This window comes from Pteropus alecto, unplaced genomic scaffold, assembly GCF_000325575.1.
Source record: "Pteropus alecto unplaced genomic scaffold, ASM32557v1 scaffold101, whole genome shotgun sequence".
NCBI classification, from domain to species: domain Eukaryota; kingdom Metazoa; phylum Chordata; class Mammalia; order Chiroptera; family Pteropodidae; genus Pteropus; species Pteropus alecto.
The window spans coordinates 6514235-6541555 of record NW_006432945.1 but is presented as its reverse complement, the minus strand read 5'-3'; the positions used below and the strand labels follow the sequence as shown (position 1 = coordinate 6541555).

Sequence of the window (27321 nt, the reverse complement as noted above, 5' to 3'; positions counted from 1 at the left end):
AATTGCGAATCTTATCTACTCTCCCTTTACCTTTCTATTACTGGCTATTTCAGCAAATGATCTGCTCTGAACAAGTGACCTCACTCACTGTTTTACACATAGGTACAAATGGAAGCCCTCCGCTTCTGCATCCCTAGCATATAATCCACCTGTACCCAGTATCCATCCTGTTCTCATTCTTTTTTTTCCTTCAATTTTATTTTATTATTAGTTTCAAGTACACAGTACATTGGTTAGACATTTATATAGTTTATGAAACGATCCTCCCGCTTTACTTGATCTCAACCCACGGGCTTTCTCAGAATAACACTGTCAAACTGCTTCTTTCAAGTTGCTTGAGAGTTCCCAGTTACTTTGAAATATGTTCAGGTATCTCCAAGAAAACAAATCCCAAGCAAACCAAACCATAAAAAGCAAACCAAAATAGACAACAAATCTCTACTTTTCTCAAATTCTTTTGCGAATAACAACTTTGATCTTTCCCAGTTCCTTCATCGCCAAGGAAATGGCCCGTATTCGCCGCCATCGTGTTCTCACGGCCCTCCCCCCATTCACTACTCAGTCTGTTTCAGAAAGTCTCACTCCCACACCCCACTCATTAACGAGGCTCTAGCGAGTACCACGTGACCTCTGTTTTGCTAAACGCGGTGGAAACGTTTCAGTCGTCAGCGCAGGAGGTGGACATCCACATAGTCTTTGAGCACGCTGACCTCTCCCTCCTTCCCGACACATTCTCTTCCCTTAACTACTCTCTCTTTTTTCTTTCCACTTTTGCTCAGCTTCCTAGGCAGCTCATTCCCTTCTCCTTGGACATTAAAATGTTGAGGTTCCTGAAATTTTTGGAGCTGGCCTTAGTTTTTCTCTTATATCCTCTCTTCAGGCAAAAAGATTCATACTCACATAAATATGTTTCCAGCCTAGACCTCTTTTCTGAGAAACAGACCCCTATGTTAGTCTCTTGGATGTCACAGTGGCCCTCTAGTGTGAAACTTGCAAACATTCCCTTTCCACGGCCCCAAACTTGGCCCTAGACCCTTGCTTTGTCTTCTGTTTGTTATCTCTGTGAATGATGGCTACAATATTCTAGTTGTCAAAAATCTGAGTCTTTTTGATAAACCCCTTTCTTTCTCCCAATTGTCTTAGTTTTTAACTTTCTAAATATTTTTATATCAATCGAATTCTCTCCATTTCTATTGGCACCATCATAGTCCCAATAGCTTTAATCTAAACTCATGCCAAAAAAAAAAAAAAAAAAAGCTTCTAAGTGATTTTCCGGCATTTACTCTCGCTTTTGTTTTCCAGGCTTTTCTCTACTCTCCAGACAAAATTATCTCAAAATACATCTCTGAACATTTTTTTCCCTAATACCCTGTCCACTCATCTCCTACCCTCACCTCATCAAATTCTTCCCAAGGTCCCGAGTGACCTGGGACCTAACTACCTTTCAGCCCTACCTGGTGCCACTGTCGCCCTTGGACTCTGTGCTCTGCCTTGGGGCCTTGCATAGAGACCCCCCCGTGTCTGTATCCTCACCCGCCCTCCCGTAATACTTTTGCACATGCTTTTCTCCTTGCGTGGGAACTTCCTGTCCATCATCCTGCCCTGAATCCCTTATCCTAGTTTAAAATTCTATATTCTGAGTCTCATGCCAAGTATCACTTCCTCAGAGAATCCTGCCTTACCCTCGAGGCTTGGTCATATCTTATTACCTCTCTTCATCACAAAGTAGTTGGGATTTCACACTGAAGGACTGTGTTTGATTTAGCTCGTCACTGAATACCCTAGTAAAATGCCTGGCGTATGGAGCATGCTCACTTTTTGTGAATGAAAGAATGAATGAAGGAACATACCACTATGTATAAATTAACAGTCCACATTAGATGTTGAAGTTTAATACTTTGGTTTCACTGTTGGGTGAATAACTTGGTTTAGAACTGTACATGGTATGAGCATAATTGGGGCATATAGTAAAAACCCAGTGTCTGGTATTCCAAATATGTATTCAGTCATGATTCTTTTACTGTACATGACTTTATTTTTAAATTATATATGAAATTGAATTATATTTCATAAGTATCTAAATAAATTGTATATAGTCATCATTTGGCTTTTTTTCTCTTTTACTAAATTTTTTCTGATAATCATATTCACTAATAATCTTTCATTTTCTTTCTCTTATACCATGTTATTCTTTTTCAAACATTATCTTGATTCTTATTTATAACTTACTTTTCTATCCCTCAATATAATGATTTTCTTTTTTTGCCACTTTGGTTGTCCAGAGTCTCTGAAAAAATCCTTATATAAAATTTTTCTGTACATGGATTACAAGAATTAGAAATTGTATTGCCTTGGTTGTTTACATTTGTATATTCCCCTATTCTACTGTGAGCTCCTGAGGCAAGAGCCTTGTAACTCTCACTGAGTGTCTGATCTACCTGTGAGATGAATCAGTGTCTGCAGTAGAGTGGACTTAAATAGCTGTTGAATAAATGAAAGCCACACGAGAGGGGCTTTACTTGATGGTACAATAGATAGGTTAAAAACCTAATTATCAGTTTTTATTACAGAGAAATTCAGAAGGGCCAAGTATGGAGATTTTTAGCTGATAGAATATTGGGAAGAGACTTACTTCTTTCGTTTTTTTTCTCTATGCAAGAATACGGCTGGGCTACATTCTTGGATATCTGGCCAGAATGAACATACCTATATTCTCAATGAGACCTGGCACTGACATTTCCTGATTTTCTGCCTCTCCCTTTCTTTTGTTCTGAAGGATTTTCGGGGAGTGCCCTTATCCCCTTTGCTTTATTTGTCTACAGAGTGAAGGCCTGTGATTCCTGACTTACGCTCCATTGATAACCTCCCCAGAGTGCCCCACTCCCCCAACTTCTGAAATTGAACCTGATACAGACACTCTGCAGAGTCACGTAATATCTCTGTTCAAGTAAATAATCTCACTTTCTGTCTCCCCTGGAACGAAAGATGGTGTCCATTTCTCTGGAAGTTTCCTCTGGACTGGCTGGATCTTATGGATTCATTTTTACATTGCCTTGGAACCGAGAGAATGCTTAATTAGAACAAGTAGCCAGAGAAGCAACCAATAATTACTTTTCCCTTCATTCAACATTGGGCACTGTTATAGGCATTGAGGAAATCATAGAAGTGTTTTTGCTTTCAAAGTTTCTAGTGAATTATTTTTTTTTAATCAATGACAAAAAGTTTTATTAAGTAAGGGTCAAATATGAAAAGACTCTAGGCTCTATTATCACTTAACACCTATCCTGAAAATATATTTTGTTTACTCTTCTGTGTCTGCCTTAGAGAATATTTTATTATTTCATAAATAAACCCTTAGAAACTAAATTTTACAAATTGCATACAATTTTAGAAGAGAATGCTAAATTTTATGTTGTAATTTCTAGACCCCTTTTCAGTTCCACTTCTATCATTTTCAATAATTCCCCCCAAATCACTGATAATGGAAAGAATTGCTGTCCTATTTAAATTAACTTAATTGTACACTTGAAACGTATTGACTTAATATCACCCCCTAAAAAAATTAATTTAAAAAATAACTTGGATTTTTAAAAAAGGAAACCTTTAAAAATATTTCTTTTACCTTCGTAATAGTTTTGAAAACCAGAAAAGTGAATTCAGTGTGAAGTAAATTAAATAATTGCTCATTAACATTTCATTAGGCTCAGCTGTTTTTCTTATAGAGCTAAGGAATTGAGGAAAAGCAACTTAAAAATTTCTAAAAAAAACTTAGCAAAAAAAAATCAGTAAATTTAAATCATTAAATTTCTAACATTAATTTCATTTTGCGTTATCCTTTTTCTTTTGGGATACAGATAAGTAATTTGAAAAGCAACTGAGCTTTCTCTCTGGGGAAAAGAAGGGAAGACAAATGACAACAAATGGTATTTCGATCACACAGAGCTTTGGGAATTAGTATCTTTGTAAAAATATGCAGTGCAAAGTCCTGCCTTGGGTCACAGTCTTTATGAGAAACTATAAAGCTTGTTGGTTTTTAGAAGATGATGTTGGCAGTGATATGTTTTCAGGCCTTTTATCCAAATGTTTTAAAGAACAGAAAGCATATTAGTCAAACATTTGAAATGTAAAAAAAGATAGTCCTACAATAATTGAATTATAATTCTTTTATATAGATAGTTGATCCTCCAAACTGAAAAGCTTCACACATAACTTAGTTTTCGTTTGTGAAGTCTCTTAATAAAATTGACCTAAAAAAGCAGGAATAAGAGGAAAAATATGTAGAACAGCATTGTCAGATAGCAACAAGATAGAGATATAAAGAAGAAAAGGGTAAGGTCCAATTATTATTTTTCTTTAACAGAAACAGAAGAATAAATATACAGACTGCAGCAGGATGAGGTTAAGGTAAAAAATGTTTTGCTGTGATATTGTTTTGCTGTAGATATTAGAATTAACTGCCAAAGAATATGAAAAACCATGACCAGTTTGATAAAGATTGTTAAAAAGAGGAGGACAAGATAATGCTGATTTTTAGAAGAACAATTTCTGGTGTCAATTTAGTATATACTTTATCTAATTCCTAGTATTCTAAATCATGCTACTATGTGAATGCATGCTTTTTAATTTTAGATTTACAGAGAAGTCTTCTGTATGAATTTTTAAAAAATCAAACTGATGTATAACCAAAACAAAAAAAAAATTAAGAAAGCAAAAAGAGAAATAAATTGACTAGAATCAGAAAAAGGAAGGCATTATGTCTTAGCATAAATACATATATAATTTAGCACTATAAAAGATGAGATTTTCATATTCGTTATTGGACATGATTCGACTTAAGAAAGCAGTTTTATTTTGATTGAGGTTTTCTTAATATGCATTTGACTTACAAATACGTATTTATATATGTGTATAAGTATTCACTTTTACAGGAGGAAATGCATTTATTTAATTTAGGGAAGAAAGGAGATAAAGAGTCCAATACATGTAACTCATAATACATGTAAAAGCTTCAGGAACAGTAGACCCAGTGTGTGGTCCAAAGTAGGGCTCAATAACTGTTAGCTGTGATACTACTATTCATTCCTACGACTACCTCTAGTATTCTAAAGTTCTCCTAAGGAAAATAATCACCAAATAGTTGTAACATAAATGAGCAACTTTTAAAGAACAAGTGCCTTGTGAAAGATTTTGCAAATATTTAAAGATCATTCTCTCAATTCAATTCAAACCCACGCAGATATTAATATTTCATTTTACAAATGCGGATCCTCACACTTTGAAACATTAAGTAATATGTCTTGCTTAGGTCCCCAAACTAGCAAGTAGCAGTGCTACAAAACTGGAGGTATTTAATGCCAAAGCCAGTGTCCTTTATCACTCTGCTACTTTCCTTCTAAATATTGGTTTGAGTAACCTTATTAATCTCATCAAATTAACATTTATTTACATAATTTCTCTTTGTATTTTACTTCAGAGTAGGAAAGTAGCGAACTAAAGACAGATGTAGGTCAAGGGCTGGTCTCATCCTCAACGGAAACAGTTTATTCCTTAAAGATTTTGACTTTCGCTTTTTTCTTCGATCACTTTCAATATTGGCTCACCTAAAATTACTGAGCAGCAAGTGACAAAGTTAGTTATAAATCAGAAATCACTCCCTTTGCTCGGTACACGGTCTCACTCCTTGGTGTGATAAGCTTAGTTAAGTGTGACCTCACAGACACCTTGGAGAGACACAAGAATAGGTGTTTTCTAAGAGATCGAAAGGTAGTATGCACACTCTAGTTATATATGTTTGTGGTGTTTTGATTATTTTCATTATTAGAATGAAAACTTCATTTTGCTGCTAGACTTTTCTGCTAGAGTAATGAATTCTGAAGGCCAAACAACCTAGTGCCCCAGGGAGGGAAGGATAGGTCTGAGATGAGAAAATGGAGGGTTCCTAGTGGAGACGCTTGGTTCTTTCCAGCCATCCATCCTGGTCCCTTATTCAGAAGCTGCTTGATTTCTTAACGACTTTTCATGTGCACTTCAAAGGACAAGAGAAGAGTATTATGACTGTTGGGTTACTCTTTCAAAGCAGAATATACAGACAGAATGGGGTGGGTATGAATTACGATGGAAAACTTCTTGATTTTCTTTTCAAAGTGTGCATGCATGGGAATGAGTCATTGCAGAGTAAATACTGCAGTTATTTGTGACAAAATAATGTTTAAGAAAAGGATTTCATTGACCTGTAATGCCTGGATTCACCTTGTACTTAATCAACCCAGGTGCTGCTTTATTCTCTACAGTAAGTACTATATCTGATTTGGTCAGTTTTTAGGTAATGGTGGGGAAGGAAGTCAAAATATTTTCTTTGGAAGAATGTTCCTTGAACTAAAGCCAGTACTCCTAGAGAAAAACTGTAAACGTCATTTTCAACAAAATGGATGAAAAGGAAATTAGTTTCTTTCCAATCCAAATTGACCAGAAGCGGTTCTCATGAAGCTATCTTTTTTTTTATTGTTACACTTTGAAAATGTCTCAAGGAGAATTATGGAGTCTCGATAGGGGTATTGACTTCGCATATTATTTGTTGAATTATCCCATCAGATGTTTGAATTCCTTTGAGAAACCTATCAACACCCCAGACGTAGGCTAACGCCAGTTAGAGATTTGATCGCACTGGCCTTTATCACCAGATGGCTGATATGGGCTTTATTTGGCAGGCATGTCACATTATTGAATATTGGTGCAGTCACTGGCTAAGTCCCTCAGGCTTCCTCATATAAACTTTAAATGAGGCCTTCATCCTTCTATAGTCATGTTGATTTTTTTAAATCCTCATTTTTCTATTCTTAGCCATATATATGTAATCTCCTCCTATAAGGTGATCTAGATCTTAGTTCAACAATTTTGCTTAACGACTACAAGCTCTAAAAAGAACCCATAACATTTGTCTATCCCCAACTTCCCTATAGTAATATTTATAAATTATAATGATTTTATTAGTAAAAAATGCGTTGTATCGATAATTTTTTGTCAAGACCTAAAATAACATAAGCACTATAAATATATTTTTTATCACATTAAATAAAAAGAATCACAACATTACAATCTCCTTCAGCTACCCAGTGACAAAGGCAAGACCAAATGTGCTGGAAAGCATATCAAAACCAAATGTGAGTGTCAGAACAGAAAGGCAGAGAGAAAGTTTAATGGGCAGGATGAGTCTGAGGAGTAAGGAGGAAAGACAGAGAAGGGTCGTAGCAGAGGGAAGACAGGAGAACAAAGGCCTGTCCGGAGGAAGCACAAGCAGGTGAACGCCTAGTCTGTGAAGCAGCAAATGATGACTGGCTACCAGGCCCTCCTCAGACTCTGCCTCTCTCCTCTTTTGGCTCATTCTCCCTGAGCAAACAAGGAAGCCATCCCAACCAGAGACCAGGGCAATGTCTTAAGTTGATGAGAAAAGAGAAGGTCACAATACAAAGGTGCAGGATCCTTGAAGGAGAGAGGAAGGCATTCTCTAAGAAGTGGAGAAGGGGAGAATTACTGAGGGGGAGATTGAGAAGACCAAGATGTCATTTTGCAGTTTTCACCTGAGGTTAACCCTGCAAACTTCCACATGTCTTCTGATCATTAGAAGCTACATAGCAGTGTTTTTGTTCTACTTGGTTTTCTCCATGCCATTTTCCTCTTGAAAGGATCATGGTCCATTGTAATTCCTGTGAATTATAAAGCTTTTGAAATGTTTTAAAAGATGAAGGCACATAATTTTCTGATTTATTAATCAAGATATTGAGTGTCTGGAACATATTGTATCTTTATGATTATTTGAAGTGAACTGAATGTCCTCTTAAGACCCAACATGAAAGAAGTTCCATCAGACTGAAAGATCAATTGTTGAAGAGTTAGACCCTTTACCCCTGACAGGTGATGTCCTGAAACCGTGGAAACAGTTGTAATTGTTCACTTTTAATGCATCTGGATACGAGGTCAGCAGTTCTTGGATGCTTTGGTTTGGATTCCACCTTCTTCAAACTAGTAAAGGGCAGCATGGTGAACTGCCCAGGGTATAACATATTCTTTTGCTTTGATTATGGAGTTTTGAAGTTTGGGCTTCTTAGAATATCCCTGCCATATTTTCTATAGGTGATATAGCCCAGCACGTGTCACTGACTGTAGAATTCTACAGTCATTCTGATTTTGATTTATTTTATACTTGCTTGGATCCAACTTTAGATTAGATTCAATGTAATTTAATGGTTTCCACATGTACATTCTGTTTCCTTGGTCATGGAGTTGCATAGCTGTATTTTAAGAATGAGAACTGAGGGCTGTAAACTCTTCTTTGGTTTTCAACTGAGTTTCATTTCTAAATTTTATCAGTGAAGGGTACATTATGCAAATAAGACATTTCAAGCAATGGGTGTTCCATGCGAGAGGAATGCAGCCTGACATTGAAACTAGGCTAAGTATTTGTACTCATGGTAGAATAAGGGTAAGTATTATAATGCCAGGGAGAATTCTTTTGTCTCGGCCGTGAGTCTACCAAAAGAGTTTCATTTTTTGATTCCTCAGAGGTAGGCATACCTGGAAAACAGCTGGTATAAACACTAGTTCAATGAAAATAGATGATGAAAACAGAATTGAAATGGGTTGACCAGAAGAGAAATAACAAGGCATAGGCAAGGGCCTGCTCCAAGATTAGCTTTCTTGGTTCTCCGATCTCTTGTTTGATAAGCTTTTTCCAATTAGGTTTTGGACAGAGACCTCATTTTTCTTGAACTCCTCTCAGGATTTAAAGGTTCACTTTATTCTGGTGCCACTGCCACTGCCACACTGTCTTATTTAGAAGAGACAGCTTGCTAATCTGTGTTTTATTACTCCTGTGACTGATAGGATTTCTATTCATTCTTATTTAATCTTGCTTTCCAGGAATTCATTTCTTGAACATAATTATCACTGTAACTCTGAGGTTACAGTTTTTTTTCTTTCTCTTTAATTCCAGGAGCAACATTTACTGTGAAAGGGCACATGCTTCTGCTTTTTCAATACAGATTTTTTCTGTCTGAAATGTCTTTGGGAACTTAGTAAATTGTAGCCATCAGTAGAATTATAAAGATAAACGAATATCATAATATGGAGCAAGAATGTGCCTACTGATACAAATTAGTTGTATTTCAGAGTTCAAATAAAAATACAAAGTTAACAAAGTCAGGTCCTTCTTATATACTTTAGGGAATTATGCAATTCAGTGCATTATGCCTTCATCTCTTTCGAGCCTTTCATTTTCATATGTGTGTGCAGGTTTATGTGGGTTTAAGGGATACACTAACATAGCCATATTGTTTTCTTTTGTTAAATATTAAACTTTTTTGCATACCAGAAGAGAGAGAGAGGGAGAGGGAGAGATGGGAGATAGGGGTAGTTATATATCACTAAGAATAAGTGTGTGTATATGTGTGTCTGTGTGTGTGTGTGCGCGTGTGTGTGTTGTTTGGTTAAAGAGCAACTTTTCGAACTTGTACTTTTATGAGACTTAACTCTGGAACTATATTACTTGAAATGAATAAGCTAGGCTTGAGTAAAACTCGGGCTGAATATAGCACATGTACCTAGATTGTGGCAAGATTGCTTTGCACAGTCTCATTCACCCATTTACTCACTGTTCATTCATGTATCCATTTGTTGATCAAACAGTAAATGGAACACTAAGTTCCTTAAGGAACAAAGATCTTGTGGGAGGAAACAGATAAATTATAATACAACTCTGCAAATGCTACAGTAGAAGAATGAACAATATTCTGTGAGCATCGGGAAGAATGAGAATCTTTCTCTGCTTTTATGGTGCCTCTGACAAGCTAAATTTATAATTTATAAACACATATGAACTTTGTTTATAATCTTTGTGTATATACATTTAAACAAAGTCAATAATTTATAGATTTTTGGAGTAGATTGTACCTTGATTCTTGACCCTTAGTAAATTAAAGCAACATGAATTTTGTTTCTAATAACTTCTGCCAAGAAACAAAGTTCATGGAAGACTTTTAGATCAAAGCAACAACTTTACAAATCACAGTCTACAATGAAGCCTACATAACTAAACCAAATGTATCATTCTAGAGCAGTGCTGTCTAACAAAAATATAATATGACCCACATATGTAATTTAAAAAAAACAGTTGAAATTAATTTTAGTAACCTATTTATTAACCCGGCATATCCAACATATCATAATTTCAACATGTCATCAACATAAAAAATTAGTACTTCTTTAGTTTTTAAATTTAAATTTCGATTAATTAAAATACTCAATTTCTCAGTTTCAACAGCCATATATATATCAAGTGCTCAATAGCCACATGAGGCTAGTTAGTCACTACTGTATTAGATAGCACATATCTGAAGTATTCCCTTTATAGATAATTTTAATGGTTACATATGATTTTAAATGATAGGAAAATCAAACTTAAATATCAGATAGGGAGCTTTAAAAAGAACGTAATATTATTTGTTAACTTCTTTTAGAAAAAGAAACATTTTTCTATTCAGGAACCTACATCCATAATGAGATGGACAAATAGTTTCACTAAGATGTAAATTATTGGTTAACATTTATTTTTAATTCTTAGATAACCACTAACTATCATAAGCAGAAAAGGTAACTATATGAGGATACTGTACTATTTGGGGAAGAGAAGAGTTTTGTTCCTGAGAACAACTTACAGTCAATATGTAATCGATATGATTACAATATAATCTGTGTCTGAAAATGTGAAATTCAGGGCAGAATAATCATTTTTCTTGTAAAGATCACACTGATTTCCACAACAGGGAAAAATTAAACTATACAAATCACTCCTAAGGGATGTATAAGCACATCCAGTATGGGTTTCTCACATATGCGGATCAGAATATTTCCCTTTGACTTGACATTCCCCAATATTCTGGCTGCTTTGAAACTTTATGTTAGTTTCTCCATAAAAGTGAGTTTGTTTTCGAGAGTAAGATATAAAAAAGTTCAAGAAATAAAAGGAATGCCTTTCATCTGCAATTATATTTGTGAAATTATCTGTGGAGTCATAGCTATGTCTGCTCATCACTCTTTTTTCTCTTGGGTATTAACCAATATGAAGCATCATATTTATGTGGTTCAGTGTTTCACATAGGTGGTTTTTTTTTTTTTCAGGAGGATAAGGTGGTTCCAGTCCTTAAAGCAAATATTGACTATATTGGTTTTATTAATATATGGTTTTAAACTGTTTTATTCAGATACATAGGGTGAAAAAATAATTAAAGACTTAGAGATCCCATTTCAGCACATGGTTTTTTTCAGGGCTACATTCAAGTTTCAGGATGAACCTGACGTTATGAAGGGATTTCAGTGGGATACATTAGTTTGGAGTCACTTCCAAGGATTCTAGCTGGTCTCTAGAGTCTATTCTGGGTTAATGTTTAGGGATAAACTGAGACATCCATCCCTGGGTCCTCTTACGGTACACTTGAACACAGGTCAATTGGCTCAGAGACTGTCCCTCACTCAGTAACTGGACAAGGTTTATCATTCCTGCCATTCCTAGCATATATCTCTGGAGATATCATAGCTGTTCTGATTTTTGGCCCATAGACAAAAGATTTCTCCTAGCCCCTTGATCCTAGGTGACAATTAGCAAGAGGGAATTAATCTCTCCTTAGAGCTGTACCACCAGGGACCTGTATTGTATAGCTGGCCATTCAACAAACGTTTGTGGAATAGATAAATTACATTGTGATTTACACTCAGGTACACAATGTCTAGTACAGTTGAGGAATGTTTTTTTTGTTTAAGCTTCTGAAGATACAATAGAAGCCTATAAATTTTTTGAGCTTAGCATTCCAGAGTATTTATAACAGGTATGCCAAGTTGTCTGCAAGCAAAAATTATTCCTATCTACCACACACCAAAATTAACTCAAAAGGGATAAAGGACCTGAATATAAGACCTGAAATTTTAAAATGCATAGAAGAAAACATAGGAACTAAACTCAAGGACCTTGGACTTAAAGAGGAGTTTATGAATTTAAACTCAAAGGCAAGGGAAGTAAAAGCTAAAATAAATGAATGGGACTACATCAAACTAAAAAGCTTCTGCTCAGCAAAAGAAACCATCAATAAGGTAAAGAGACAACCATCTGAATGGGAAAATATATTTGCAAGCAACGCCTCCGATAAGGGCCTAATGTTCAAAATATAGCTATTAGGGAAATGCACATCAAAACCACCATGAGATACCATCTCACATCTGTTAGAATAGCTATAATCAACAGAACAAATAATAACAAATGTTGGAGAAGATGTGGAGAAAAAGGAACCCTCATACACTGCTGGTGGGACTGCAAATTGGTACAGCCACTATGGAAAACATTATGGAGGTTCCTCAAAAAACTAAGAATTTATTTACCATATGATCCAGCAATCCCTCTACTGAATATTTACCCCAAAGACTTGAAAACCCATATCCCAAAAGATATTTGCACCCTGATGTTCATAACAGCATTATTCACAGTGACCTGGAATATTATTCGGCCATAAGAAGAGATGAAATACTGCCATTTGCGACAACATGGATGGACCTTGAGATAATCATGCTAAGTGAAATAAGCCAGACAGAAAAAGTTGAAAATCCCATGATATCACTTACATGTGGGATATAAACCTAAAAGCAACAAACGAACAGGACAAATAAAGAGAAACTCATGGACGTGTACAATGGACTAGTGGTTACTGGTGGGTAGGGGTTGGGGTGGGGTTAGATGGGGTAAAGGGTGTCAAATATAGCGGGGTAGGGGGAGGGTAAAGTGGATAAAGGGGATCAAATATATGGTAGCTGAAGGAAACTGGACTTTGGGTAGTAAACACACAATAGAATATATAGATGTCAAATTATAATGTACACTTGAAAATTATATAATCGTATTAACCAGTGTTACCCCAATAAACTTAATTTTAAAAATAAAAATAAAAATAAAGGTTGAATTGTAAAAAAAAAAATTATTCCTATCTAACATACTCAAGTTAATAATGTGCCCAGTAGCTGTTTCCCACTTTCCTAGCACACAAATGCTCATTCAAGGGCATTTGTTTCACCTGATAATCCCTTCAAATAGCTATTAGGCAGAGGAAAATATGTTGCATCATTAAAGAGGAAAGCGTATTAGAATACATCTGAAAAGTAAGGAAGTACATATGACTGGAAGAAAAGGCAAAGTTTTTAAAAGAGGAAGCCATATTATCTCAACCTTGGAAGGAAAATAGTTCAATTTGACAGATATTTACTCAGCGATTTCTATATGCCAGAAATGCAGTGAATTGAATACTGAAGAACTCAGCAAAACACAGTTTCTGCTATCAAAGAACTTCTAGAAAATGGGAGAATTTAGACATGCACAAAGAGGTGAGAGTGTTTGATGGTAGAGATGGAGCAGTAGAAAGATCATTTGAATGAAAGTCCTAAAGTTGTTGAGGTGTGAAGCAAGGGGCATATTCAAAGAACAGGAATTAGTCTCAGCTTAAAGGAAGCAACCTGTGAAGAGGGAGCAGCAGGATATAGATAGAAAGCTAGAAGGATAATTTGATTCAACACAAATACTTAGTGAAAGATTTTAAGTAGGAATGTGATACAGACAGCTCTTTACATAAAGTTAGGTAGTAGGAAGAGCAGATTAGATAGGAAGCTATGCTGGTAATACAATTAACGTTAAGAAGAGTGAATTACAGGAAATAAAGAGGAAGGGAGGGGACAGATTCATGAAGGAAGTAGAAGGAATATGGTTTGACCACTGATTAGGTGAAGGAAAAGGGAGGAGTCAAAGATGACCAGGTTTTGAACCTGAATATGTAGGCAGATAGTACCATTAACAAAAACAAGGAAGGCATGGTTGAGGAAGAATATAATGAGTTCTATTTTAGATCCATTGGATTGTAGAGACTCGTAAAACACCTAAGAGTAGGTGTTTAACAAGCAGTTTAAAATGTAAAATTGGAATGTGGGAGATATGTAATCTGAGGATATAAGTGCATAAGGTTTTGAGGACAGTATTATTTGTTACACTATATACCATGAAAATGCACATGATAGAGAATAGGAGATCAGCCCTGCAAAAATAGAAGAGACTGCTCACTCAGTAAAATTTCTGGAAGTCTATAGCTGATATTGTCTCAAAAGCGAGGATCAGGTTACTACAGTTTTTAATGAGTGACAATATTTAATGAGTGTCAATTTTAGAAGCATTTTATAACAGTTGGTACTCTATTCCAACTCACCTAACAAATAATACTCAAAGGCTGCAAGTTTTGCGTGGGATCCAATGCAAGAAAAGAGTCTCCAGTTCATCTAGGCCACAGTATAAACAATTCTAATGCTTGGTTTTTATGACCCCAATTAGATCTATGGGCTTAAGTTATCTATATCAGAATCTGAGGCTGTTTGGAGCCTGGAGAAAGCCAGTATTTTGAAGATAGAATAGAATAGACTACCCAAAGATTCAAGATAAAACTTTATCCCTTTCATGGAGTAATTACTTACTGAATTCTGGTGGACTATGGGACCACAAGACCCCCTAGACTCCAAGCTGCCTTGCTTTTTATTTGATTCTTTTCTAGAGTATAAGCTTCTTAAAGACAAGGTGCCTTAGCTTACTCATTTTTGTCTGTCTAAACCCTAACAAAAACAGTTATTAATTGCTCAGAGCAGATTGGTTGAAAGTCCATTCCCTTGGCCCTGTAGTTATTAGCTTTTATGCTAAGGAAATACTCAGACATGAGATATATATATTTATTTTTTGAATAAATATATATAAATGTATATAATATATGTGAAATAGATAATAGGTTTGTATTTATATATTTACAATAGAGGAGAATTTGTAAAAGCACTAATGTTCAACAGTAGAGAAATGGTTGACTGAATTATGGAATGTAGATGTAATGGAATATTATGCAATCACTAAAAGCTATGATTTTGAAGAACACCGATGACATGGAACCATAAGCAAGATATCCGAAATTTAAAATATAATACATAAAACTGTAAATACGTCTTACAGTTTCATCTATAAATCCATCTTTTTGAGGGCAATAAATGTGACAAGACTTCCTCTTAGGGTGAAGATTATTTTTGTTTAGAAAAATAGATTGAGCCTATTCGAGTAAAAAATAAAACTCAGAGATCATGTGTTAGTAGGAGAAAATGAAGCAGAGTGAAAACAGTGACACAGAAGGTATATTTTATCTAAGATGGTCATGAAGGCTTCTTTGATAGGTGACATTTGAGCAAAAACTTGGGATATGGAGCTATACCCGTAAGTTTGTCTGCTGATGGGAATGATCCAGTAAAGAGGGAAGGCTTGGTGATGGCATAGAGAGGAGGGACAGCTGCAGGAGCCGTGTCCTTGACTAGGCACAGGTGAGTAGTTAGCCTTAGCTATGAGCACAAACGAGTCCTTCACTCTGAAAGCAGAGCATGTGGCTCCTGTTGCAGGCAGGTACGAAGGTACGGTGACAGTTCTCTTCTGATCGCTTCCATTTTCTTAGTACAATAGAAGCAAGGTCATCAAATAAGAGGAAGAAGAGGTAAGAAAAGAGGAGATGTCCGAGATAGGCATGTGAGAAGATGCGAGACTAAATCAACATTTAATTAACTGAAATGTATATAACGATTTCTATTTTGCGTGTTTGGGGTGAATTTATAATTTATTCCTAAGTACTGATTTTTCCATCTTCACATCACTTTATATCTTTTCAATCTCCTCAGTGGCAAAGTGACAGAACATAAAAGTGAGAGCCTTTGCTCACTTCTAGAACTCCTAAAGCAACCTTTCGTAACTAAAATATCCCTTTCTTTTCTGCTGATGAAATAATTACATTCATCTCTCTCTGCTTCTCAACAGGGTGGTGGCGATTGTCCAGAAATGAGTATTGGAGCTATAAAAATTGCCTTGGAAATTTCTCTTCCTGGTTCTTTCATTTATGTTTTCACTGATGCACGGTCCAAGGATTATCGGCTAACTCATGAGGTGCTGCAGCTTATCCAACAGAAACAGTCACAAGTGAGTAGGAATCAACCCCCCAAATTCTGCATCTGAATACAGCTGTAAGGAATACAGCCTGTGAGAGGATGCCTCTCCTCTTTGACTATACTATGCGTGGCAAATGTCAGTAATTACAACTGTTTATCCATGTATGTGTAGTCCAATATGTATGTGTCATTTGATTTAAACATATTAAATGGGTATGTGATGTTTGTACGCAGAATATGAATGCCTTGTTTTTTAATGTGGAGAAGAAACGACCGGGGCTTAATTAAGGTGCTTGTTACCATTATGTCCTTATAACTGACCGAAACATAGACCTAATAAGAAGGGCCTGTATTTAAAATATCACCCCCTATATAGAATTTTGTCAGAGTTACTCATTGTATCAGTTCGCTATTGCAACATATCAAGCTTTCTAACTCCCCATAGCTTAAAACCACAGCATTTACTTCTCACATGTTTGCAGGGCTCCTCTGTGCCAGGCTAGGCTGGCTCTCTTGCATGTCTGGGCTCAGTTCGTGTTTGGCTTACGCAGGCCCGTCTCTGGGGTGACATGGCTCTGCCTCACCATTGGGCTAATCTAGGCGTGCTCTTCTCACGGACAAGCAGAAATGCTAGAGATCCAGAGGAAATACACAAGGCCTTGAGTATAGTCTCAAAACTGATAGGATGTCCCTTTTGCCTTATGCTCCTAACCTAAGCAAGTCACATGCCCAAGCTTGGACTCAAAGATGACAAAAAAGCCTCCACCTGTTAAGAGGATATAGGGGGGAGTACATATATGATATTTAGCTATTATAAACATATGTATGTTCTACTTGCCTCGTAGTATGTTAACACATAAGAGATGCTCAATAAATGGATATTGATTTCCGAAAACCCTTTAAAATGTCTTCTTTTTGAAAAATCACAGGTGGTATTTGTGCTCACTGGAGATTGTGATGACAGGAGCCATATTGGCTATAAAGTCTATGAAGAAATAGCCTCTACCAGTTCCGGTCAAGTGTTCCACCTGGACAAAAAACAAGTTAATGAGGTCAGTTTAATAAAGTGGGTCTACTTTATTACTAGCTATTTTACCAAAATTGGTTAGGCCAATATAATTGTGACAGATTTGACATCAAAAACAATTTGAACAAAATTTTTTTTTGCCCTTAGGTCACAGGTCAATAAAGGCGTTGAACTAATGTGGAGAAGCATAGATTTACCTAATATTAATTTCTAGATTGTGTTATGCTATATTGACAAATTATTTAGATTTAAGCATAAAAGTATTTATATTTATTTAGTGGGACTTGAACAATTTTTGAGTTCTTGATGTTTAGTAAGATCAATATATATTTCTGATGCATAGCTTTTGAAACTGGTAAAAGGAGGCTTGACTGTTAACTAAATTAGAACATGGGAAATTTATTGAGTAAAAGTCTAAAGTTTGATCTCCAAGGTTAATAGTAAAAAAACTGTAAATAACTGCATAGTTATCTAAAACTTTTAAGATGATAAAATATTTAACTCGTATACCCCAAAAATCTTGATATTTTCTAAAAGTGTTAGAGGTATGTCTAATTGTCATGATTCTTTTTTTCTCTTTTTGTTACCTTGCCTTAGCCTCACTCGTGATAATAAAATTGTATTTTTATTTTAATCTATTTATTTGGCTCCCACTTTAGTTTCTAGAAACATACCGGTACAAACATAAAATTTTAAGTAGGCATAATTCACATTTCATTGATGTGGTCACTGTATCTATACACACCATGTCGATTTAATGATAGATTCCTTTGTGTCTTGAATGAAATGGTTCAGGAGTCCTCACAGCTCAAGAGTTCTTATTACATCATGGTGCAACCAAGAGGACGTTGCAAATTCTAGAATAAACAATCGAGCAAAAGTATTTTTTATCAAGAAGATGTATCAGTCTGGAAGGTTACTTTAGTCTAAAATTTTTTCTTCTTAGAGGAAACAGCTGTAGAGAGGGTTATGGCTTGAGTCCCTATTGTGTCCATTGTAGCCATTGAGAAATGCCTGGGCAGGATGTGACAACTACAGGGGGAAGCCCTGAGCAGTTATTTGTATAAACATTTGCATGAGAATTTGGGAGCCTGGGAAGAAAAGAGTTGGGGAAGAGTGCAGGACTCTCTCAGGAACTGGGTTTCCTGTCTCATCCCACAGACTGTGCTTGACCCTCACGAGGGAGAGGCCGCTGGTTGACGTTTTTAATCTGGAGTTGTGTAAGGCCTTGGGGTACAGTCAAAATTATCAGCACGAAGCAGGGCATACGTGAGGAAGAGTGTCATTCTCTCTTGCATGAGTGAGGACGCCACCCTTAGCGTGTTGTGAGCCTCTTTAGTTGGAAGTGGCAGTGGTGTTCAGTACAGCCAGATGGGGTGTTGGTGCCAGCAGAGGATGCCGTGTCTTGTGGACACAGTGGTTCCCAGGAGAAAGTACTAGAAAAGAGAAGAGGCAAAGAGACATGGCCAGCACCCAGAGCATTTGAAAGAGCCGTTGTTTGAATCTGTTTGTGAGCAGTCAGGCACAATATGGCGATTCCCGATACAAATTGGGTGAAACTTTTAAGGAGAACCATAGACTTTAGTAAGAGTTAGGTCTCAGAGCTAGAAAATAGCACAGTATGTCCTGTGAGTGTAACTCCATTTATATTCGTGTATCCAGGGACATTGACTCACACAAAATTGAAAACACTGTTGCCTTAAACGGACACAATGAGCCCTACGGAGGTACACACTTTATTAAATACATGGCATCACATGTAGATTTTGTATACCTAATAATTTTTTACAATTCTGAAAGTTACCAAATGATTTTTAAGAACAGTAATTAACCAAAATATGGTGTATATCAGAAAATTTTATAAATACATAACAAATTTAAATCACTAGTTTGTTAATAGTGTTTCTCTCTCAGATCACCAACGGATATTCTGATCTTTAAATTTACGCTTAGGCAGAATAGGACTAGAGAGAAGTATTGCTAAAATTGTCCATTTTTATAAACTGGAGTTTGAGGCGAACAGAGATAGGCCTTAATTCATCTGTCAATCACAGTAATCCTAACCCTTTCGTCAGTTGGTTCTGGAAAGGTCATTGTCCTGCATGGACATGAATCCCAGACCTGATGCAGGCATCTTTATACAAGTCTGAGATGAAATGAATGCAAGTGGGAATGAAGAAAATCCAAAACCTTTGGACTAGGTCAACACTCAAACCTACCCTACTACTCAGCCTACAGAGTTAAGGACATGATCTTTTTGCTTAAGCCAGTTAGAGTTGAGTATTCAGCTACCTAAAGATAAATGCATCCTAACTGATAACAATTCTATATATTTTTGTGATATGGTCTCTATAAGCCCTAGTTTTCATGTTTGTAAATGGGGATAATAGAGTTATCCATTTCAGAAAGTTCTTATGAGATAATGTGTGTAAAATGTTCAACAGAAAGTCTTGTGCAAGGTAAGTGCCAAATAAGTGTTAACTGGTATTATTATAATCCTTGTAATGTTGTTATTTTGTTTTCAAAATGGGGAAATGGGGGTCCCTATGTTTCTTAGACACCAGATGGGTAGTCGTTGCTGAGAAATGATCTTGAAAAGGGAGAGTCTCAGAAGAGGTTGGAGTGTCCTTTTTCTTGTGTATAAGTGAGAAGAAGCTATTGTGAAGGGGCTGCTGCAACTGTGTAAGCCAATACGTCACTCAGAGAAAGTGACCATGGTGGAAGATTCTGCAAACAAAAAGCAAAGTTACGATGTTAAAGTTGGAATCACAAATTTTTTTTTTTATATAACTTAGCCATTGTTCCTTTCTCATTGTTCCGAATTCTCCTCTTATTTCAATGCTATAAACTCTGGGGAAACTGGATGCTACAGCGACATCTGTACATTTAAGAGACACAAGACCCGCAGGGAAGCCACACACATACGGAGTCTTTTCATTTTACTCAAGAGCAATTTTTCTTCTGTTGTTTCTAAAGTTTCTGTAGAGTATTATGCTTTACCCTATTAATCTAGATCATCAGTTTTGTCTCAACTGAGGTATGTTTTGTCTCAACATTCTCTTAACTAACTTGAAGTTTTTTTTCTTTCTTCCTGTTCTTTTTTAAAGTAACAATGAAGTAGAAAATCTAGGTATCTTTCATCTTTATTTAACATAAAAGGGAAACCAAAGTGAAGAAATTAGTTACCCATGCATCAGTAGTCTGTAAATCATTGTATAGTGTTACATTTTGGAGACACAAGTTAAGGCATATCTCAAAGATGTGCTCAAACAATTCACCTTTGAAGATGAAAATGGAATTAAATAGTCTTACTCCTCCTTTTCTTTATAAACTGGGTGATTGTCAATGGTTCTAATTAATGCTTCTTTTGGTATAAGAAAAGTCCAAGTTTGAAATCTCAAAGTTGCTATGCTTTTGTGTCAAAGAAGCTAACACAGAGATCCATTATTAGCTGCACAATTCTTCATCTCTTCTTATTTTGTGGTGCCTTCCATTTCCTCCAATCTAAAGAGAAAGTGGGCGACCAAGGAGCCCCATTGAGGCATCCCAAAAAAATCAGCATCGCAGGGCCCAGAGTCTGATGGAGAAGGACAGAGAACAGATCTGGGGAGACAAAATGAAAATACCCAACACCAGCGATACTGTGTAGTAGTTAAGACCCCAGACTCTGGGACCATGGCCTATTCCATAGCCATGTGATCTTAGACAAGTTACATAGCTTTCTGTCTCAGTTTCCTCATCTGTAAAATGAGGATAAGAATGATAGGTTGTTGTGTTTAGAACATCAGTAATTACTACCTGCTTGTTTCTTTTGTGATACATGCTAGTCCATATATTCCAGCAGCATTTTTAGAATTCTCTCTAAGACAAAGAAATATGTGTTTAGTGTTCGTCTGTGATAAGATGGCCAAAGATAGCGTGCTATCATGGGAAACTCTGGGGCTTTAGAGTCAGGGAGACCTGGATTTGAATGCTCTCTTCGTCGTTAGCTAGTTGAACAACTTTATGTAACTTTATATCTCTTCTCGGAGACTGTTTCCTCAAGTGAAAACGGGCATATTAATTAACTCGTAGGACTGTTGTGAAGATTGAATAGATTAAGAAATACATATAGTAAGTAGAATGGAGTACCAGAAGACTGGAAATTACCCCACCTGGAGGTTCTTAAGACAGGAACGGCTCATTTGCCAAAGGAGACACCTATGGCTTTGCTGTGATTGTAGGTCCTGGGGGTGCCCTGTCCTGTGGAGAGCTCAGGAGGAGAGTGGTATTTCGGTACACGTCTGCCATCCCCCACCTTAGAAATAAATATCTAAGGGAAAATGGACTCAGAACTACAAAGATTTTTGTATGATTCTCAAATTTTTACATTTACCTGTATTTGTCATTTTTTCTTATTTTCACACCACAATAAAACCATTTAAAAAGTAAAGGGTTTAATCGCTTATTTCGAGAATAAAAATAACATCAACAATAATCATAATAATATAGGTAACCCTTATAGAGTAGCTATTATATTCCAGGCACTCTGCTGAATTCATTCCTTTAATCCTTACAGGCCAATGAACAATAAATATTTTTTAAATGATAAATGAAGTATGTTTTTTTTTTCTAAACAAATGGAAACCGTATACATGGCTCCATTTAACCATATTAATGACCATTAAAACACTAAAGCTAATAATAACATAGTAACCTATAATAGAGATTCTTTAGGAAGCACTGAGGAAGATAAATCTTACTCCCTTGCAAGGTGCCCTGGAGTCGGCATGTGTAGTCGCAGTTCCTGAGAGGAAAGGAAAGCAGGCAGAGCCCCTGGGTGCCCCTGTGCGAAAGGGAGGAGAGGCGATTTGGCCTGAGAAGCATCCTGGGTTCTTCCAGAGGAAGGCACAACAGATCCTTCTCTCTTCTGTCTGTAACAGGAGTGGAGACTCTAAGATTAAGAAAATAACAACTTGATTTTTTTCCATTAAGGAATTTCCAGTGGGAAAGGGAGACCTGAATTCACTAGATATTTCAGAGGAAGTAGCTAAAACTCGGGAAAATGAATTGATGGTCTTACTGCCAATTCATGAAAAATACCATCAACTTGGCAATAAAAAGCCTCATAGTTTAGAGATTACTGGGTATATTTCTCTTGCTAGTTTTGTATTCATTTTCATTGGGTTTTATACTGATTTTAGAGAAACTGTAAATTTTGCTGGAATATGAATTCAGCATAGCTTCTTCCTTCTGTTTCAGCTAATGGCCACTTGTGACTAGGATTTGGACCAAGAGTTTTCTGCATATGGGCTTAATGATGAGACTCTGAAACCCAGGGTTTTGAACAATTAATACTCAATTAATCGAAATGAGGTGTCTGCCATTTTGTTTTCCTCTATTCTGAGTTTCACTCCAGACATTATTTTAAAACATAACCTGATTACTGACCTTGAAAATAAGTAGAAACGGGTGTTTCCTCTGAAATTCGAAAATGTATCACAGACGATTATAACATTGTAGAATGCTACGGGAAATGTGCGAAAATAATGCGTAAATGTTTCCACTTATCCCTTCTTTGAATTCACCTAATTAAATGTTGAAAAGGAAGTGGAAAGCTCAGAGCTCATACTTTAAAATATTATGGCTGTCTCTATATCCACAAACACTCCAGAAAGGAACACTTACCTTAGTTCCAGTGGAATGCGTTCTTTCTCTATTATTATGCTAGGAATGACATGCTATCCTCATGAATGTCTGATGGGAATACTAACGCTCCAGTCACATAGTCACCTTATCACTTCAAGGCACCTGGAAGTGCTTTATAGGTCACTAATATGGTTAAAATGAAGCCATGTGTGCTTTATGTTTCTGTTTGCTTAGAAAAAACAAAACATAATTTATTGTTGAAAAAAATTGTTGATTGCTCATTGGTCTCTGAGAATGTGAAGTTTTTCAAAATGACATTTAAAGTGTATAACCTATATAATATTCCTTACAAGTGGAGAGAAAAAAAAAAACCATGACTCTTCTCAATAGAACCTCATTCAGGCAAAAAAATACCAAGTCAAGCAGAGCCCTCTGCAGTGTGAAACATGAGGAGTGGGGAGTGCATTGTTTAAAAAGATAAACCCTTATTATTTCATGGTTTCATGTATTGGCTCTGGGAAGTGTTTGAAGCACTAGTTATAAACTGTGGCAGTACATTCTATGAGGGTGGTAAGAGTCCCATCTACAGAACTCACTGCCTATGAAATAGAAGTTTCAATATTAAAGTGCTGTCCGCATCCTTCATAAGACAATCATGATATGTGACCTTTAGTATGACGTCCATAAAATTCAGAGATTGAATACCACTAACTAAAGCTTCCTCCTAAAATATAAGAAATACGAAAAAAGCTTATGTATAAATAACTAAAATAATATGTCTGAAAAGAAAAGAAAGAAATGTTATTTCAGGGCAAATGTTAGCTAATAGATTATATGCATTCAACAGGACAAAAACTTGTTTACTTAGCTGGCTCTGTTTTGATTAGAAGCTGAAACGAAATACCAACTTAGACTATGAGATATCAGCTTTAACTGAATCAACCAATTACTTGCACAGCTAACTCTGAGTTTGCAATTATCTTAACGATCAGAAAGTTATAGTGTCAACCTAAAGTCTTTAAAAATTCATTCAAACTGGAACTGGCTTGAAAGAGATGATCTGTTCTCCCCATTTAGAGGGCTTGGTCTTTATTTTTACTGGAGTTGTAGAAACTAAAGATTTAAATTGAGAGAAAAATAATTAAAATAATTGAATTAAAATAATTAAAATGGAAACAAATGGCCTACCACTGAAGTCGCTGACCATGACCTCTTAGAGAGTAAACCTACTGGGAACCACAAAGGAATGCAAGAAAACCTAAAGAAAATCTGCAATGTCGAAGCAAATAAAATTCTACTGAGCCGTTTTCACAGAGCATCAACAATTTAGATATTTCCTTTCATATTTTATCTCTTTAAATTTTACAGGTTCCCTTTAAAGTTTTTTGTTTAGAGAAAGCATATATCTATGGTCAAATAATAGTTCTCTGTCTCTGTCTCTCTCTGTCTCTCTCTGTCTCTGTGTCTGTCTGTGTCTGTCTGTGTCTGTCTGTCTGTCTGTCTCTGTGTCTGTCTGTGTCTCTCTGTCTCTATCTGTGTCTGTCTGTGTCTGTCTGTCTGTCTGTTCTCTCTCTCTTTCTCTCTGTCTGTGTCTCTCTGTCTGTCTGTCTGTCTGTCTGTTCTCTCTCTCTGTCTCTCTCTGTATCTGTCTGTGTCTGTCTGTGTCTGTCTGTCTGTCTGTATGCCTCTCTCTCTCCACACACACACCCCCCACACACCTATGGTATATCTGATCTTATAAGAATTCAGAAAGAACAAGAGAACTAACACATTTAAAAGGTTATTTACCCGTTTCAAAAAATATCGTATTTGTATTTTGTAAAGGTTTTAAACTATTGTTAAGAAAGCAATTGCATTTCAATAATCTAATCTAGGAATTATTAGAGACATATACAGTAAGTATTTTTTGTGTGTGTGAAAATCAACCGAGATCATATATCTAAAGAATTTTTAAAAGGACCTAATTTAGATGCTTGAGAAGAAACATTTTGGAATCTTAGTCTCTTTTTTCCCAGACTCTTGAATATTTAGGCCACTGTCAATCTACCCAAGAGATTGTATGCTCAGGATACCAAAGGGCAGTCTTCCCACAAAAGAGGGAAAAATAAAGAATCTGGTTACTACCTTCTTATCTCCAGATCAAGAGGTGCCTTCTGCTAGTATTTTTCTTTAATAATGATAATATAATAATCTGGCCCAAGGTAATTGGCTGCTATTAATCTCTAGACATAGAAGAGTTTATATAATTTTCTAATTTTCTTTTCTTAATTACCAACCCAGGAGTCCTATTATATAATTACTATTCAAATGAAAAAGTTATAACTTTTATACTATACACAGTAGATAAATATTAATTTGAAGTTACAAGAAAAGACTGGATTAGTACCTCTGGCAGAAATAATCATGTCAATTAAAAGGAGCCCAGTACCTATGGAGAAAACATATGAATTTGTTTTTTGAAAAGCAATTTAAGGGATTTCATATATAAAGAAAGAAGAAATCTCAAGGCCTTCGTTTCACTGTTTCTATATGATACAAACCAACAGTCAACTTTGAGAACAAGTAGGCTTATCTAATGAAGTAGCAACCAATTCCACAAAAATATTAGGTTGCCTGGCCTATGTCAAAGCCAAATATATATATCATGATTTATTCTTATTTTCACTTAGTTCAACATAAATAAAAAGATCCATCAGGGACATTCTAATTTTTCTCTTTATTCTGCATAGCAAAGAGGAGATGAAAGAGTTAAGAGTCAAAGTAAGGGAAGTTTTATTTAAAAAATTTCCTCATGACCAAGGGTAAATAAATGGAAACAGAATCCATGCTTCATATAGTTTCTAGGCTTCCTTAAGCTTTCCTAGAATGAACCAACTGTAACAAGGTTGTAAATGCAAAATCTTTTGAGAGATGATATGAGCTACTCTTGAGAGCTACCTTGTAACATTTTGGTTATGATTTGGCTTTGTGACAAAAATTACAAATGGCTTTTCTCTTTCTTAGTACAGGCCCCAGAAGAAAAATGTTCTTTAAGGTTATTTGCTGTATAATTTAAACAGCTTTAGTGTGTGAATGAATAAAGAGAAAGGAAATTTTTTTTTCAAAATTCTTAATTATAATTTTAAATAGAAACAATTTATTTAAAATATTATTGTTGAGTTATTTTATCACCTTTAAAAATTTTTAACTTATAAAAAAGACATTACCATTTTTAAAATTTGAGTATTAAAATCTGTAAATAGGAAGAAAGTCTTCAGGAATTAGTGAACTTGTTTGTGAAAATTTGGCCATTGTATATTAAATTAACAAATTATCTCAGTAATGTAATAATGAAAAAAATAAATTTAAATGACAAAGTAGTAAAAACAAGTAATTAAAATTATTACTTCAGACAATGTTTATTAAAATTATCTGGTAAGATTGCAGTTTTTGAAAATACATTAATTTATTTACTTATGTGTATATACTTATAGAGAAAATGGAAAGGTCATACTGAAATATGTTGATGGTACTCACTAGATAACATAATTATAGGTCATTTTAATATTTTTATATGTTTTCTTGATTTTTAAAATCAAGAGTATTATTTTTTAAATCATGAATATTATTTTTGAAATAAAGAAAAACAAGGAAGACATTTTCACTAAAAAAAACCGTCAAACACATTTCACATACTTACAGAATGGGCTCATAAGCAAGGCTGTCTGCTATGAGCTGTGGGGATGTGAGGATGAAACTCACATAGACCTGATATCTCAGAATGTCAGATTTCGGAATCTAGGAGAGAGATGAAGTCTCCCCTATCCAAAAACCAAACTCCACCTTCTAAATTTTGCTTCTTCCTTAAGTATCGCGCTTCTAAGTTCTCAGCTGGGAACTCTGTAACAAAAGATAGATGGGCAAGAGAATGATAAGCGGGTGTTTGTTAACATGTATAACTCGTGTGTACGTGGGAGACACCCAGGGAAAAATGAGTAACTCTCAGTGATGGCTTAGAACTCAGGCTTAAATAATACCACCTGCAGCTAAAGACAAAAGAAAGACAGATGATGGGAGGCCAGTTTTGTGATGACCAGAAAAAAAGGTAATATTTATTATGCAGATTTGTCAGAGCCTACCTCTGTATCTGCTGTTTCTTAAAATAATCAGCTCAAATTAATCCTTATGCCCAAAAGGCATATTTTGGGGGTGGCATATTCAGTCATCTTTTCGAAGCTCTTTCAGGTCCTTTCTTGATTTCTCTGAAATAGCCTGTCTATTAGCTGACGTATTCCTTATATATGCACACATTCAGTTGTCAGATTGTTTTTGCCACTGAGTGTACTTTCTCCTCTGCGTTGGGATTTTTTGTTGTTGTTGTTTTCCTAATAGGATAACCAAAACTGAAGGCTGTAGTTTTAGAAAAATAAATATGCAGAGATATGGGACTGCTATTAGAAATTTATCACACAGATTTACTTTATATAAGCCAACTGACATGTGACGATGAAGGATTTTTTGTAGTGGTATCTAAATTGGCATAGTCTGTTGGAGTGGAGAAAGTCAGTGGATCAATGAGGAATGTATAACACTTTACTCTTTTTAAATGAACTAATACAATTTTAGGCAATACATTTAAGTAATAAAAT

General features: G+C 35.7%; 1 protein-coding gene across 2 annotated transcripts in view; it reads left to right on the top strand.

Annotated features, from left to right (window-relative positions):
• HMCN1 (hemicentin 1) overlaps positions 1-27321 on the top strand; it is a 375430-nt gene that overhangs the window by 82095 nt on the left and 266014 nt on the right. For both annotated transcript variants that reach the window (XM_025043935.1, XM_006907734.3), the window contains exons 3-4: positions 15911-16069; positions 16968-17090. In XM_025043935.1, coding sequence (XP_024899703.1) covers positions 15911-16069; positions 16968-17090 — 282 coding nt within the window. The remainder of the gene's footprint in view (positions 1-15910; positions 16070-16967; positions 17091-27321) is intronic.